Consider the following 15,203-nt stretch of genomic DNA (forward strand, 5'->3'; position numbering starts at 1 on the left):
GGTGCTCCAATGGCTACCTCGAAGCACTGCTCGGTGCTCCAATGGCTACCTCGAAGCACTGCTCGGTGTGCCAATGGCTACGCTACCTCCAAGCCCTAGGGTTGATCCCCAGCTCAACAAACAAACAAATAAGCAAGAAAACCCAAATCAATCAAGCAAGCAAACAAACAATAAAATAAAGTGGGGAACTAAACACTGGTGGCAGGAATGCAGCAGGAGCTTCTGGCATCACTGTGGAATGTACAAGGGAATGACTTGGGAACCATCTGACAGTGAAAGTTAAAACAGGGTCACCACATGGTCCAGCAAGCACTGTGTAAGAGCTGATCTCTCCTTCCCCCGTGTGAGTCTACCTTTTAGAGCCTCCCCTCTCCTGCCCAGGAAACTAAGGGGGACTTACTGTCATCTCCCAGGAGGTCACCAAGGACATCATCAATGGACCCTGGAAACAAATGAGCCATCAGGACTTCAGACAGCAAGAGCAGCACTTGTAAACCTGCAGGCCTGAGACTTCTGTGTCCCAGAGTTCCTGGATCCCAGGTCCCAGGCTGACATTGACCTTCCCGGGCCAACAGATGATTTCTAATGGTGACAGTCGACGATGCCTTGACACCCTCGGCTAGTTAACAATAACTTTGCTCAAGAATGACGATGGTTTGTCAGTGAAATCTCCTTTTACCCACCTCACTCAGAACACAAAAGCCAGCACTCTGTCTTCCAGCCTCTGAGGCTAGCATGGCTCTCTGAGATGGCATCTGCGCACATGCAGGCTCTCTCATGGACCCCTGTACTCTCTCTCCATTTGACACCACCTAGAGCTGGACTGACTACTTCCAGTTACTGTCTGACAGAGACACAGTGGGTGCGCATGTTTGAAATGAGTCTCCTAACCATCTTTACTTGCTTTGACCTCCCTTAACCTCAAACGCTATGTCCCTGGATTCAGAACTCAATGAGAAATATTTTTTCTAAAACTTCATTTTTTTTCTAGAACTTCATTTATTCCCTTCATTTTAAATGTCGGGCAGTCGAGTCAGCCCTGTGGCTTTCTCCAGTAAGGGCTGCTCTCTCCACCCCTTTCTCTAGGAGGAGCGTATCAGCAAAGTCTTGCTTCATCAGGCTCAGCCTTCTTGATCTTCCAGCTTTTTGTCGTTTTATGAGACAGGGTCTCTCTCCGCAGTCCTGGCTGTCCCAGAACTGTGTAGAGCAGACTTGCTGACTCAGAGAGACCAGCCTGCCTCCACCTGAGTGCTGGCACTCAAGTGGTGCACCAACACACCCAGCTTTTATTCTTTTTTATAAACTGGAGCAGAAATGTGTGTCATGACATTCCTGTGGAGGTCAGAAGACAATTTGTAGGAGTCAGTTCTCTCCTTCCAGGCTTAGGTCCTAGGGGCACATATTATCAGGCATCAGACATCTTCATCTGTTGAGCCTACTCACCAGCTTGGTTTGTTTTGTTTGTAAAAAAAAAAAAAAAAAAAGCTCTCAGCCAGGTGGAGAGGATGCAGGCCTTTAAGCCAGCATGTGGGCAGAGGCAGGCAGCTCTCTCTGAGTTTGAGGCTGGTCTGCTTGGCAGAGTGAATTCTAGGAAAAAAGAAGAAAAAAGAAGGGCTAGAGAGCTGGCTCAGCAGTTAAGAGCACTGACTGCTCATGCAGAGGTCCTGAGTTCAATTCCCAGCAACCACATGGTGGCTCACAACCATCTGTAATGGGATCTGATGCCCTCTTCTGGTGTGTCTGAAGATAGTGACAATGTACTCATGTACATAAAATACATAAGTTAATCTTTTAAAAAAAAGAAGAAACAAGGAGAAAACAAGGAAAAGGAGAAGGAAGAAAGAGGAGGAGGAGGAGGAGGAGTACTTGGATTAAGGGTGATGTGATAATCCACGTTTCCACTTACCTTTCAATCCTCTCTTGGTTCTCAGTGCCTAAAATGAGGGGCGGAGGAGAATAACATCAACAAAATCCAGTCATGAGCATGTGTTAGAACTGGGCAAGAAATGTGCTTTGCCTTTTTCTAAGCCCCAGAGGAAGGAGCAATTACAGACGGAGTCTGTTCTGTTTTCCTGCAGCTTCTGAGAATGAATTTACTCAGAGACCAGAAACAGTCCTTTGTAGCCAGCAGAGCCAGGCTGTGGACGAATCCCTCTCCTCCGCGTTACAGATACCACACACAAAAGCCTCCCAGACAGCTGCAATAACCAGGATGTTTTTCTTCTGTTCTATGTGGCCGAAGGGTGTCTAAAAACACTAGTGTCCCCCAACAACCGAATCAGGAGGCCGTCCCTAAACCTGTTACTTGCCTGTAATTGAGCGGCCTTGTCTGGCCTCAGTGGGAGAGGACTGGCTTAGTCCTGCACTGGCTTGATATGACAGGATGAGGTGATACCCATAGGGGACCTCCTCCTCCTCAAGAGTACAAGGAGGAGGGACTCTGTGAGGGAGGGTACCAGGAGGGGGGCCTGGGCTTGGGCCAGTGAATAAATAAATTAATGAAAAAAAATGTTTCTGGCAGAAAATTTAGAGGACTCAGAGGCTCAAGATATAGACCAGCGTGGCTCTCGCCTTCAATTCCAGCACTTAGGATTCAGAGGCAGGTGGGTCTCTATGACTGCCAGGCCAGCCTGGTCTTAGACATGGCAATTCTAGGCCGGACCGAGCAACAGTGAGACCCGGCCTCAACAAAACGACAAAAATCAAGGCTCAAGAGAAACTTTGCTCATTGCTTAAAGTTTTTCTGTTTTTTGGTTTTTTGAGAGGAGTAGGGGTGGGAGAGGTAATGAGAAGGAGGTCTCCCTGTGTAGCTACTGGCCTGGAGCTTGCCATGTCAAAACAGGCTGGCCTGGAATCACAAGAGATCTGCCTGCTTCTGCCTCTGTCTCTGCCTCTACCTCCACATTCTGGGATTAAAGGCCCTGTTTAATGCTTAATTTTCCTAATGCTACCCCCCCTACCACGGGACCATCTGCTGGTCCTTGCCACAAAACTTCTATTCTATGCAGCCAAAATGTTGAGGTTGAGGTGGGGTGGGCGGGGTACATCTATCTTTATGGGTTTTATGTTGTGTTCTGCCTACCATTCTGGGCTTTGGGGCTTTCTGTAGCTCCTCACAGCACTGTCCAGTCATATGTATCCTTGCCCAGCAAGTTCATCTTCCTTAATAGAGAAAATTAAAGGAACTGCTTAAAAGCTGAAGCTAGAGAGACAGACAGCTTAGGAGGCAGGAGCACAGACTGGTTTTGCAGAGAACCTGAGTTAGGTTCCCAGCATTGTTTTGGGTAGCTCACAAGCCCCAAGAACTCCAGGTACAGGGGGATCCAAACCTCTGGCATCCATGGGCATCTGCATGCACATGCACAAATACATGCACATAATTAAAAATAAAATCTTGACATAGCATAATCCTGAAATATCAGTACTTGGGAAGAGGTTTAAAAAAGGCACAGTCAAGGCCATCCTCAGCTACACAGCAATCAAGGCCAGCCAGAGCTACGTAAGTCCCAAAATAAATAAATACACTAATAGGTAAAATTCAGCATTTCCTAGTGCTTCACTCCAAGGCTATTAAGAATCCTTCACTTAAGAGATCAAAACCTGGGGCTGGAGAGATGGCTCAGCGGTTAAGAGCACTGACTGCTCTTCCGAAGGTCCTGAGTTCAAATCCCAGCAACCACATGGTGGCTTCACAACCATCTGTAATGAGATCTGATGTCTCTTCTGGTGTGTCTGAAGATAGCTACAGTGTACTTACATGTAATAAATAAATCTTTAGACCTGAACAAGCAGAGGTCCTGAATTCAAATTCCTAGCAACCACATAATGGCTCACAACCATCAGTACAGCTACAGTGTAATAAATAAATAAATACATAAATCTTAAAAAAAAAAAGATCAAAACTCAGTGTGTAACAAATTCAGATAAACTGAAATCATGTATCTTTTCTCATCATAATGCAATAAAACTTAAATCAATAATTAAAACAACAAGCCAGTTCCGAAGCACTCAAGAGGCAGAGGCAAGCAGACCTCTTTGAGTTTGAAGCCAGCCAGTTTACAGCACAAGTTCCAGGACAGCCAGGAATTGGTCAAACCTATTTCTACAATCCCACAATTTCTGAATTGAATGCCATTCAGTGAGTAAAGGTGCTTTTGCCGCCATGTCTAACTGAGTTGGATACCCCAGGACACACATTATGGAGTTAGAAAATTGACTCCTGCCAAGTTTTCCTTTTACCTCCATGTGCATTTGTGCTCCACTACCCCAAATGAATAAATGAAGTTGAAAAAGAATTCCTGAGGTGGGGATGATAATACACACTTAGCATCAACCCTAGAACTTGGGAAGCTGAGGCAGAAAAATTACAAGTTCTAGGCCAACCTGAGGTATGTAATAGAAAAAGTGGCCTAGAGGTGGTAGCACTCAGGAGAGACAGGTGGATCTCTGGGTTTGAGGCCCAGGACAGCCAGGACTACACAGAGAAACAAACAAAACAAAATAAAAATCAAGAGACAGAGGTGAGCATTTGTTGCTCTTCCAGAGGACCTGGATTGGATTCCCAGTACCCATAGAGGTTTACAACCTGTCATTCCCATTGGGGACAGATAAATGGATCGATGCACTTTTTGACTGCCCAGAGTACTTCATGCATGTGGTGCACACACAGACACACAGACAAAACACCCAGAAATTGAAATTTAAGAAACAAGAAAAAGCAATCCTGCACTTGGGAGGCAGAAGCAGGATTGCTATAAGTTAGGGGCCAGCTTTAATGATATAGTGAAGTCTTGGCTAGGGTAAGTTCCTGTCTCAAGAAACAGATTGGGGGAGGGGGAGGGAGAGAGAATCTATGAGAATTCCTTATTCACTTATTGGCCTTTCCTTGGCTTGCAGAGTATTTTAAAAGTAGTCCACATCCTTTACCCTGGAAGTGGTGAAGAGCCATTTGAAAAGAGGAAACCAGATCCTGGCCCAAACCCCCTGCCAGGAGATGCTCTAAAGGCAGCATCCAGCACAAAGCCTGACAGCGACTTCTGGCTTCTCCTTTCATATATGATAAACATTTCGTACTGGGAACAGAATTTCCCAGCATTTCCTACCGCCTTCTTGCCTCTTTCACTTCACCCAAACCCACCTTCACATGCCTAGGTAGAAAGGCAGCTGCAGCATTCATCTGTCTTCTTGGTGTGCCTAGCCTCTAATTAAAATGCAAAGTGTATCTGGGGTTGTGGACACAGGGGAATGCTTGTGTTTCTCCTGTGCAATGGCAACTTTAGCGGCCTACTAGTCCAAACGAGTTTTCATTCATGTCACATCAAAGAGCTCCTGATATCTCCTATGCATTCCTTAGCAGCTTCCCAGACGGGGGCGGAGGGAGGGTACATTTTCTAGGGACGGCTTGTAAGGGCCAAACTGTTCCAGAATAACGTCATGTCTTCACATATTCAACCAACTCCACGAAGGCATTTTAAAATTCGCGAGCCCGCCCCTCAGCCACAGCGGGTCCGGGAGTGTGGCGCCAGGCCAGGCATGGTGCCCCTCAATGTTCCATCCCCGGCGCGCCCATCCCGTTTGAATCCAGACACAGCCGCGCTTCTCCCTAATCCCTAGGGTCCCTGTTAAGAGCGGTCCTTTCAGAAACAAGGCCACGGAAACCCAGCCCAACCAAATCCCAGAGTTCCGACTCCACTCAGTCCGCTCGGTTCCGCCAGGCCTACCACCTCTGCGCCGGCGACAGTCCCACCTCGCTGTCTCCGGCCTCAAATAAAAGGTGGTGTGGAGGATTCTAGGGCCTGTAGTCCGCCGCTCGCGGGCTGAACCAGAGGAGGTGCAGGGAAGGACTACATCTCCCAGCGTGCCCCGCAAAGGGGCAAGGTGTCAGTTGGATGCTCCGAGAGTTGCTAGGAGCTGTCTCAACGTCACTCCCATGAAGCTCTGGGAAAGCATCTCGGGACTAGGCAGAAGCGAGTTCCTCAAGTTCAGAGGACTAATTGGTGACCATGACCTTCTTCTTGGTCAATCATAAAGTCAAAGCTGCTGTCAGAAAACCCAAAACTATCAACAAAGGCACACAGTGGACGTGCTATGCCCAGGATCATAGCGTTTGTAACCTAGGCTGGACCTGGACTGTAAATTTCCTAGGTCAAAACTGGCTGTAGCACAAATTTGAGGCCAGTTACATAATAGTGTCTCAAAATTACACTCAGCACACTTTCTTAGGTGCAGTCCAAAGAAGGAGTAAATAGATCTCTAGCGAGAGGCAAGCTGGTGGCTCTGCCAACACAGATGCCACCACTGCCCGGCTAGGACTGCATTTTCGAATCGTCTTCCTCTCTGCACGTTGATCAATTGTCTTTGTATTAATGGCCATCTACTGCAAAACGAAGCTTTTCATGAAGTTAATCCAAATTTAAATGTGGATCCAAAGTTAAACCAAACTGCACTAGAATCTAGCAATTTGCAACCATTAAAAGACTGGTTTATAGCCAGGTATGGTGGCGCACGTCTTTAATCCCAGCACTTGGGAGGCAGAGGCAGGCAGATTTCTGAGTTCGAGGCCAGCCTGGTTTACAGAGTGAGTTCCAGGACAGCCAGGGCTACACAGAGAAACCCTGTCTCAAAAAAACAAAAACAAAAAACAAAAAACAAAAAAACTGGTTTATAACCAAAAACATGGTTTGTTGTGTTTTTACCATCATAGACTACAGAGTGTTTAAAACCTCAGTAAGCTGCCTGACCTGGTGGTGCTTGCCTTTAATCCCAGCAGTCAGGAGGCAGAGGTAGGTGGATCCCTGTGAATTCAAGGCCAGCCTGGTCTACAAAGTGAGTTCCAGGGCAGCCAGGGCTACAGATATATAACCTGTTGTCTTAGTCAGGGTCTCTGTTGTTGCTATGAACCACCAATGACCAAAAAGCAAAGCAGGGTAGAAAAGGAGCTTTTTTTGGCTTACACTTCCACATTGCTGTTCATTATTGAAAGAAGTCAGGACAGGAACTCAAACAGGGCAGGAACCTGGAGGCAGGAGCTGATGCAGAGGCCATGGAGGGTGCTGCTTACTGGCCTGCTTTCTTATAGAATGCCAGACCAGCAGCCGAGGGATGACACCACTCCATGGGGTAGGCCCTCCCCGACTGATCACTAATTGAGAAAATGCTTTATAGTTGGATCTCATGGAGGCAATTACTCATCTGAGGCTCCTTCCTCTCTGATGACTCTAGGGTGTGTCTGGTTGATACACAAAACCAGCCAATACATCTGTCTGACAAGAAGAGGGAGGGAGGGGAGGAGGAAGGTGGGGAGAGGGAGGGGGGAGGAGGAGAATCTTTTATACAGTTTGTAGGAGGAAGATGGAAGAGATTCAGGAGAAATCAACCATACAATGTATGATGTCAGCAGGAAGCTAATCAGGCAGTGTTGCATAAAAGGAACACAGATTACCTCAGGTGTGCTGCAGACCAAGCACAGCATAGTCTTGGGACTGATAACTCAGTCTCTTTAGGAAGGAAAAGTCAAGTTCCCACAAACTGAATCCTTAATCCTTCTAGGCCCTGGCCCCCAGCCACAGATCAGACCTAGCAATCCTTGTCCTTTCATGGGGCCTCTGGGAGGCCTTCCTACAGGTTAGATGATTAGACCTCCAAACTGTAACAGGGCCCCAGACTTAATACGCCCCAGGACCTTAGCACAACTGACTAATTGACCTTCCACGATGGAAGGGTCACTCAGGCTATAAAACGCAAGTGAGCGGAAAGCACCACCTGCCAACACTAAAACAAAACCTACTCCATCAAAGCCCATAGTTCTGGGAAAAGTCTCAATGTACTAATCTTGCTTTTTGAATTCTATAGTTCCACTTTTTTGTTGTTATTTTGTTTTTCAAGACAGAGTTTCTCTGTGTAGCCTTGGCTATCCTAGAACTCACTCTGCAGACCAGGCAGGCCTCGAAGTCAGAAATCAGCCTGTGCTAGGATTAAAGGCATACACCACCACAGCCCCGCTTGAATACAGTATTTAAATTCAGAAATAAATCTACATGTAACAGCCAAGATTCAGTCATTTAAATTTATTTATTATTTTCCAGAATATGAATTGCTGTCAATAGAAACCCCAACAAGGTGACAGGATGCTTGTTGTCAATCTTCAGGGACTATCAGTCGTTCCAGGAGAAAGGTTAAGGCTTGTGTCAATGGTTTTTTGATTTTACGACAGAGGTCGACATCATTTCCACTCCGTTTATGCTGCGTTCTCTCTCAGAACTGTTCTCACGATGCAAATGCCAGATACAGACTGGATAGGTCACAGTGATTCTATACTGTGCTTCCAAGAACAAAGAGTTCCGATTAGCCAGGCATGTCAGCGCACACCTGTAACCCCAGCATTTGGGAGGCCGAGGATCAGAGGTCAAGGCCACTCTGGGCCCTGTCTCAAGAAAAAAAGTCACCACACAAAAAATGCATACACACACATACCACAAAAGGTACATATTCCACCTTTAAGGTCAGAATGATTGTAGGGGCTGCTTTGCTCTGAAGGCGCCATAAGGCTGCTAGCCGCTTCCCACAAAGCCAGCTACTCAGCAGAAGCTCCCCAAAGCCTGCACTCAGGCTTCAACCGGCTTCAACGATCCCTCCTCTCACCTAACACTCTAAGCAGACAGCTGTGGCCTGGGGCTTCCCTGCTATTTCTGGTATAAAAGGGGACCTGAGTGATTGTTTTTTTTTAATGTCAAATACTTTGATAACCACCAAGCATTTTAATAGCTTATGACAACAAGAAGACAGAATCTTTCAAATCTGGATTGTCCCAGGAAATTTACTTAACAAAGACACCAAAATACAGGAATACCAAAAGCGAGGGCTCTCCCCACACTTAATGAGGAAAGACTGACTATTGTCTCTATTATCTCTTTCAGGAGAAGGCAAGCAAGAAAGGGAAGGTCAGCCACCATGATTGAAGTCAAGGAATTGGCCAAAGGCCTGGCGTAAAGACAAGCAACTTAACTGTGTCAGTAATTGGGGTCAAAGGTGTGGTGCCACTGCCAGGAAGGCTGAGCCGGGAGTGGGTGCTCACTCCTGGGAGCTCTGGTTTCTTGGTGGGTGGGTGTTTAAGGAGTCCTCTTGTTGACTATGTTAATGTGACAGTTATTAGGAATGACACACCCACACAGCAGGTAGCAGGGGCATATGTAATGGCCACACACCCACATCAGGGTTTCTATTAGTTTCTGGGCCCCAAACTCCTGTCCTTAGTGGTAGATCAGAAAGTGCAAGGCAAAAAAGCCTGTCAAGTGCTACTCTATATAACACCTTTGTTTAAAAAACATATATCCAGTGATTAGCAGTAAAAATGTGAAAATAACTAAGTATTTTGTAGTTAAACTCCTGTTCATTCCCCCAGAGTCAAGGCCTACACAGATTAGCAGCAGAACAAATTAATGCAAGTCAGACCCCAGCTCCAAAGCTTTACTTTCTGAGTTCCCACGTCTGTCTGCGCTGCTGCACATAAGACGCTGACTTTCTCATTTAATCCCTAAAGTCTGGGAAGCTCTCTTTACTTATAGAGAGGAATCATCATTTGCTCTACAACTACACAAATTTGATGAGGATTTCACAAGGATCGGTGAATCAAGGAGAGGTTTTCTGCGCTCTGCGGAGCTCAGACTTGTCCCTGGGAAGCTTCAGAGTTTGGACTGCAGAGGCTTCAAGTGCTTGTAGTAGGACTCGTGGACCTACAGGGAAAGTGGAGACTTTCTTGGTAAATTAGCATTTTCTTAAAAACAAAACAAAACTTTTAATTGAGAAAATATACTGGCCTTGAACAAAAACAAATCCAAATATTTTTGTATTTGGGTATTTTGGTCTTTTTGAGACAGGGTTTCTCTGTGTAGCTCTGGCTGTCTGCAACTCACTCTGTAGACCAGGCTGGCCTCGAACTCAAGAGATCACCTGCCTCTGCCTCCCAAGTGCTGGGATTAAAGGTGTGGCCACTCATTATACTCCAGGCCTTTATTTTTAAGAAAATGAAAGCTGTGTGGCAGTGGTGGTGCACATCTTTAATCCCAGCACCCGGGAGGCAGAGGCAGGCAGGCAGGTAGATGTCTGTGAGTTTGAGGACAGCCTGGTCTACAGAGACAGTTCCAGGACAGTCATGGCTACATAGAGAAATCATGTCTTGAAAAACTAAATAAATAAATAGATGTATTCAATTTTACTATTTATTTATGTGCATATATCTAAATTAGTATATTCCTTTGAGTGCTCTTGAAGTCAGAAAGGGTGTTAGACCCCCTGGAGCTGGAGTTCTAGGGCGTCTTTCGTCTAGCACCTCACAGGGCATCTCTGTGGCCCGTGCCTAGCACCTGCACAAATTAAATTAAAAAATTCAGGAGCTCAGAAGAGCCTTTGCTAGCCTTACCTCTGTCTTGTTCAGTGGGGATTTCTTGGCCCACTCAAACAAGTTCTCATACACATTCCCATCATAACGGCCGAGAACAGAACCAAGTGTCTCATCTTTAAAGTCAAAGGCATCGACCAAAGCAACAGCATTGGGGCGGATCAGTGTGAGCAACTCCAGTATCCGACTGTTCACTTGTGATATCTGAGCCCCTGTGATGATGTTCGCCTAAGAAAAAAAAGAAACGAATGAAAGCACAGAGCAGACAAATTACACACACAGGACTATAAAATGGACAACTGTTAAATCAACAAGAAGCACACACACAAAAAGACTTGCTTCATAAACACTAACCTCAAGAAAATCTCCTCCTTTCTGGCTGATTCCATAGAGAGAGTATAAGAGACACAGACTCCTCAGCACAGCTTGTACGGCTTTGTCTTGAATCTTGGGGAGTTTATCTGAAAAGACCTTAACGGTCACGTAGTGGCAGTGCGCCTAGAAGAAAGTGACACGTGGGACGTGGGAATCCTTGGAAGGAGGGCTTGGTGCTTACGCCTCCGAGTCCAACAGCAGGGAGGCTGAAGCAGGCCTGCCAGGAGCTGGAGGTCAGCATTAGCTACCTGCCGAGTTCCAGCCTGCCTCAGGGAAGGCTGCCACAGTGGCAGGACCAAGGCAGGGCAGCAGAGTGGGCTGAGGGGAGAGGCCGCACTGACCTCAGTGGGCTGAGGGGAGAGGCCGCTCTGACCTCAGTGGGCTGAGGGGAGAGGCCGCACTGACCTCAGTGGGCTGAGGGGAGAGGCCACACTGACCTCACTTGCCCGAACAAGGTCGACAGAAGTCAAGTTCCATGCTACTTCCTTGCTCTTCCTGTGACTCACTTGAGTCTGAAGGTTTTTTGCAGCAATTTCTACCATTCTGTTAAACAAGGAGGAATAGCAGAGAGTTGAGAAAACCACAGTTCTCACACCCCTACCTGGCCCCGGCCAGAAAGCCCCACAGCGGCCTCTTACCCATGAGGGGAGCTCACCTGGCTGCACGGAGCTTGTAGGCTTCTGTCAGACTGTCCAGGCTGTTGATGTCCACCACAGCTGGCCAGACTGCCACCTGCTGTGGCTGGATACGCTGACTCGGCAGGTCATTCAAGTAGGACACCATACCGCCCACCAGCTTCCCCGACTGCACCTGGTCATAGATTTTCATCAAGAACCTAGAAACCACCAGAGCACACGCTTTTAGCAACTCTTCTGAAATGACTTTACACTACATGACAGGCATCCAGTACCTGCTAAGGTGATCATGTGCTACACTGGCTAAATTTATGTCATCTGAGAGAAGGGAACTCAGAAAATGTCTCCACAAGACTGGGCTGTAGGCAAGCCTGTAGAGCAGCAGTTTTCAACCTGGGGATCATGACACCTTTGGGGTCGAACAGCCCTTTCACAGGGGTGGCCTAAGATGATCGGAAAACACAGATATATATATGTTTCATAACTAGCAAAATTACGGTTACAAGGTAGTGACGAAATAATTTCATGCTTGGGGGTCACCACAACACGAGGACCTGTATTTAAGCGCTGCAGCATTGGGAAGGTTGAGAGCCACTGCTGTAGAGCATTTTCTTAATTAGTGATCGATGTGGAAGGGCCCAGCCCATTGTGTGTGTCATCTCTGGGCTGGTGGTCCTGGATTCTGTTAAAAAGCAGGTTACAAAGCTGGGCAGTGGTGGCGCACGCCTTTGATTCCAGCACTTGGGAGGCAGAGACAAGAGGATTTCTGAGTTCGAGGCCAGCCTGGTCTCAGAATGAGTTCCAGGACAGCTATGGTTACACAGAGAAACCCTGTTTTGAAAAAACAAAAAAACAAACAAAAAAAGAAAGCAGGTTATAATAGAGGAAGATGCACCCAGTCCTACTGCAAGTTAATATGCCAAGCAGGTTTATACCCTTGAAAGGCCTTTCTCTTCGCTGAGGAGAACAGGAAAGGGAGATGATGGGAGGCAAGAGGGAAGGACTGGGAGGAGAGGCAGGATGGGAAACTTTGATCAGGCTGTAAAGTAAATAAATTAATGAAAAAAAATAAAACAAAGCAGCCTGAGACAGTCGGGGAGCCAGCTAGGAAGCACCATCGGCCCCGCCTCCAGGCTCTGTCCTGACTCCCTCTGACGATGAGCCACGGTAATCTGGAAATGGAAGCCAAATAAACCCTTTCCTCCCCCAGCTGCTGTGGGCACGGTGTCCTCACAGCAAGAGAAAAGCCTAACCAGGACAGAAGCTGGCACCAGGATAGTGGGCTCTGCTGTGACACCTGACCACATGTTTTTAGGGGGACCGTGGAAGGACTGTGGAACTTTGGGCTAGAAAAGCCATTGGGAGTTGAGAGCTCAGTGAGGTGTCTTAGAGGAGCCCGCACAGTGAGAATATGGAGAGCGGTGCAGATGATGGAGGCCTGCTTGTGACGTTTCCGAGGGACACAAGACTCCACACACTGTGTATGTGATGTCTGTGGAGTCTGCTCAGCTGGAGCTTGGCTAACAAGAAGCCAGAACCACTAAATTAAACCTTTGCTTCCATGGGACAATAAATGCTGGTCAGCTGGGGCCGAAGAGCCAGCTGTGCTTAGGAAGAGACCAGCTTCATCGAGGTGAAGCCTTCTGGGAAATGTGTCCTCCAGGTCGGCGCACAGCAGCTGTGGTCCAGAGGCAGCCACGCTGGCTGTACTTTGTGCTGGCAACTTAACTTGGTAGTGTAAGAGTCACCCAGGGGGTGCTGGTTCTGAAGGCAGGAAGGGGTCATGGAGAGTGGTTGAGGCTTGGCACTGTGTGACAGGGCTGGAGTTCCTGAATAGAGCCCAGGAGAGGCTAATGGTGAAGGCACAGCCCAGTTGCAGCAGAGACCCCAGCAGTGTGGAGATGCCAGTGCCATGGGATGACTACCAAGAACACAGCAGCAGTGGAGTGGAGCCAGCCTGCGCCTGGAGGAGCCGCTGTGTGCTGCAGGGAAGAGCGGAGTGACCCAAGCCACTGGAGGAGCCCAGAAGCCCTGAGTGAATCCCAGACACTGGCCATTACACTGTTTATCTGTGGAGATTGGGTTTGCTGTGTTCAGACTGACTGTGTCTGCCCTGGCTATCCCTCTTCAGTGAGGAAGGGTCTGGCTTACTTTTGATTTTATAGGAGCTCACTGTTGAGAGACTTTGAATTTCTAAGAGAGTTTGGATTTTTTTTTTTTTTTTTGGATTTTTGTTTGGATTTTTTTTTGTTTTTTCTGAGACAGGGTTTCTCTGTGTAGCCCCCGCTGTCCTGGAACTCACTCTATAGACCAGGCTGGCCTCGAACTCAGAAATCTACCTGCCTCTGCCTCCCAAGTGCTGGGATTAAAGGCGTATGCCAACACTGCCTGGCAGTTGTTTGGTTTTTTGTTTTGTTTTGTTTTGTTTTTTTGGCAGGCTAAAGTTTTAAAGTATTTGAACTGGTAAAGCCTGAGGAACTTTCAAACTGTAATTATGTTTTACATTTGTGGTATTTATTAATCTGAGATCTTGGGGATGAATCAAAAAAAAAGTGGGGACAGGTTATGTCTTAAAAACCCTTTCCTTCCCAAAGTGCCTTGTGCATAGTGTGTCATCACAGCAATAGTGACCCTGACTAAGAAAGACCACCAGGTAGGTGAGTCAGGCCTGTCTTTCCTGGTGGAGAAAGCGAAGCGCCAGAGGCCATGAAAAAGACCCATCCGAGGAGGAGCTGGGACGTGGTGACTCACCTGGCTGTCTGCAACATCATAACCGTGTTCTCGCCCTCGAAGGTGCAGGCTGGGGTGAAAGTGACGTAAATGTTTGGAATCCCACTGCAGTGAGAATAGCCGTGCCCACCGCAAGCCATCCGACATTCTTCAATACCAGCATTGGCTACCCAGGTAGTGAAAGCCTTCAGTCCAGCGGTGAGGGCATGAAGCTAGGGACAAGCACAGGCCGTGAGAACCGTGGGTGCCATGAGAACCGTGGCTTCACACCCACCTCCATGGAGCTAGGGGCAAGCACAGGCCATGAGAACCGTGGCTTCACACCCACCTCCTAATGAGAACACATTCTCGCCCGAGTGTGCTGCTCATGGTCAGAACAGGCCGTGTGCGCAACAACCCAGGAGGCAGTCACCTGACTCTGAGTTAGTAACGGTCTCACACCTCTTTCTCAACTGCTATACTTGGCCAAACAGTAATCTCTCTCCTTTTAAATTCTATTAATAAAAATTCCAATTTGACATCTGGCCAGCTTTTAATGAAAAAAAGTTCCAGGATTTTGTAATTCCTTTCAGGAGATTCTCATGCACAGCCTTTGGATTCAGCCATTGGGGAAACACCAAGCCTAAGGGCAGCCCTGCAGGGCTAAGGAAAGCAACGTACCTCAGGCAGCTCACTCAGGTCCCCTTGGCCAATGCTCTCATTAATTCGAAGGTAGGTCTCCTTCATGTATCTTCCTACAAAGTGGAAGGCATAGGCAGTGGCCAGGAGCGGGAAGAGTTTATACTGCTGGGTTTGAAAGTCCAGAATCTGTGGTTCTGGTTCACTAAGACAGAAAACAGTAAACATTTATTGCCCCATTCCAGGTTTCAGTCCAAGTAGTCTACACAGCCAGTGAGCTCCTCCTCACACAGACACTCCCTGGGAGCAGTGGCTCCCATTGCTGCCATCTTACAAATGGGGAAATGAGAGGTTAGGGAATTTGCCTGAGGTCACACAGCTCAAAATGGCAGTCTGTGTCTCCATAAGGTTGGAATCTTTTTTCTTTTTCCTATTTTTTTTTTTTTTTT

The 15,203-nt window shown here is 47.4% G+C and overlaps 2 protein-coding genes and 1 non-coding gene across 15 annotated transcripts in view; all 3 read right to left on the reverse strand.

The window, feature by feature from the left end:
* The window catches only part of Fbf1 (Fas binding factor 1), a 29,115-nt gene extending 23,210 nt beyond the window's left edge, over nt 1-5,905 (reverse strand). For 2 of the 12 annotated variants that reach the window (XM_031351717.1, XM_031351712.1), the window contains exons 1-4: nt 5,138-5,905; nt 3,083-3,162; nt 1,907-1,934; nt 401-442 (exon numbers count right to left, since the gene is read on the reverse strand). In XM_031351717.1, the coding sequence (XP_031207577.1) occupies nt 401-442; nt 1,907-1,934; nt 3,083-3,133 (121 nt within the window). In that variant the 5' untranslated portion in view covers nt 3,134-3,162; nt 5,138-5,905. Of the gene's footprint in view, nt 1-400; nt 443-1,443; nt 1,619-1,906; nt 1,935-3,082; nt 3,163-5,137 lie in introns of those variants that run through there. The other 10 variants (XM_031351718.1, XM_031351720.1, XM_031351722.1 and 7 more) reach the window with 8 other exon arrangements.
* On the reverse strand, nt 1,016-1,143 carry LOC116079424. Its single transcript, XR_004113977.1, has one exon.
* A 2,146-nt stretch (nt 5,906-8,051) lies between the features above and the next one.
* The window catches only part of Acox1 (acyl-CoA oxidase 1), a 28,113-nt gene continuing 20,961 nt past the window's right edge, over nt 8,052-15,203 (reverse strand). For both annotated transcript variants that reach the window (XM_031351789.1, XM_031351790.1), the window contains exons 8-14: nt 14,797-14,959; nt 14,158-14,348; nt 11,427-11,606; nt 11,209-11,314; nt 10,751-10,894; nt 10,418-10,624; nt 8,052-9,731 (exon numbers count right to left, since the gene is read on the reverse strand). In XM_031351789.1, coding sequence (XP_031207649.1) covers nt 9,681-9,731; nt 10,418-10,624; nt 10,751-10,894; nt 11,209-11,314; nt 11,427-11,606; nt 14,158-14,348; nt 14,797-14,959 — 1,042 coding nt within the window. In that variant the 3' untranslated portion in view covers nt 8,052-9,680. The remainder of the gene's footprint in view (nt 9,732-10,417; nt 10,625-10,750; nt 10,895-11,208; nt 11,315-11,426; nt 11,607-14,157; nt 14,349-14,796; nt 14,960-15,203) is intronic.

Source organism: Mastomys coucha, unplaced genomic scaffold (assembly GCF_008632895.1).
Source record: "Mastomys coucha isolate ucsf_1 unplaced genomic scaffold, UCSF_Mcou_1 pScaffold5, whole genome shotgun sequence".
NCBI classification, from domain to species: domain Eukaryota; kingdom Metazoa; phylum Chordata; class Mammalia; order Rodentia; family Muridae; genus Mastomys; species Mastomys coucha.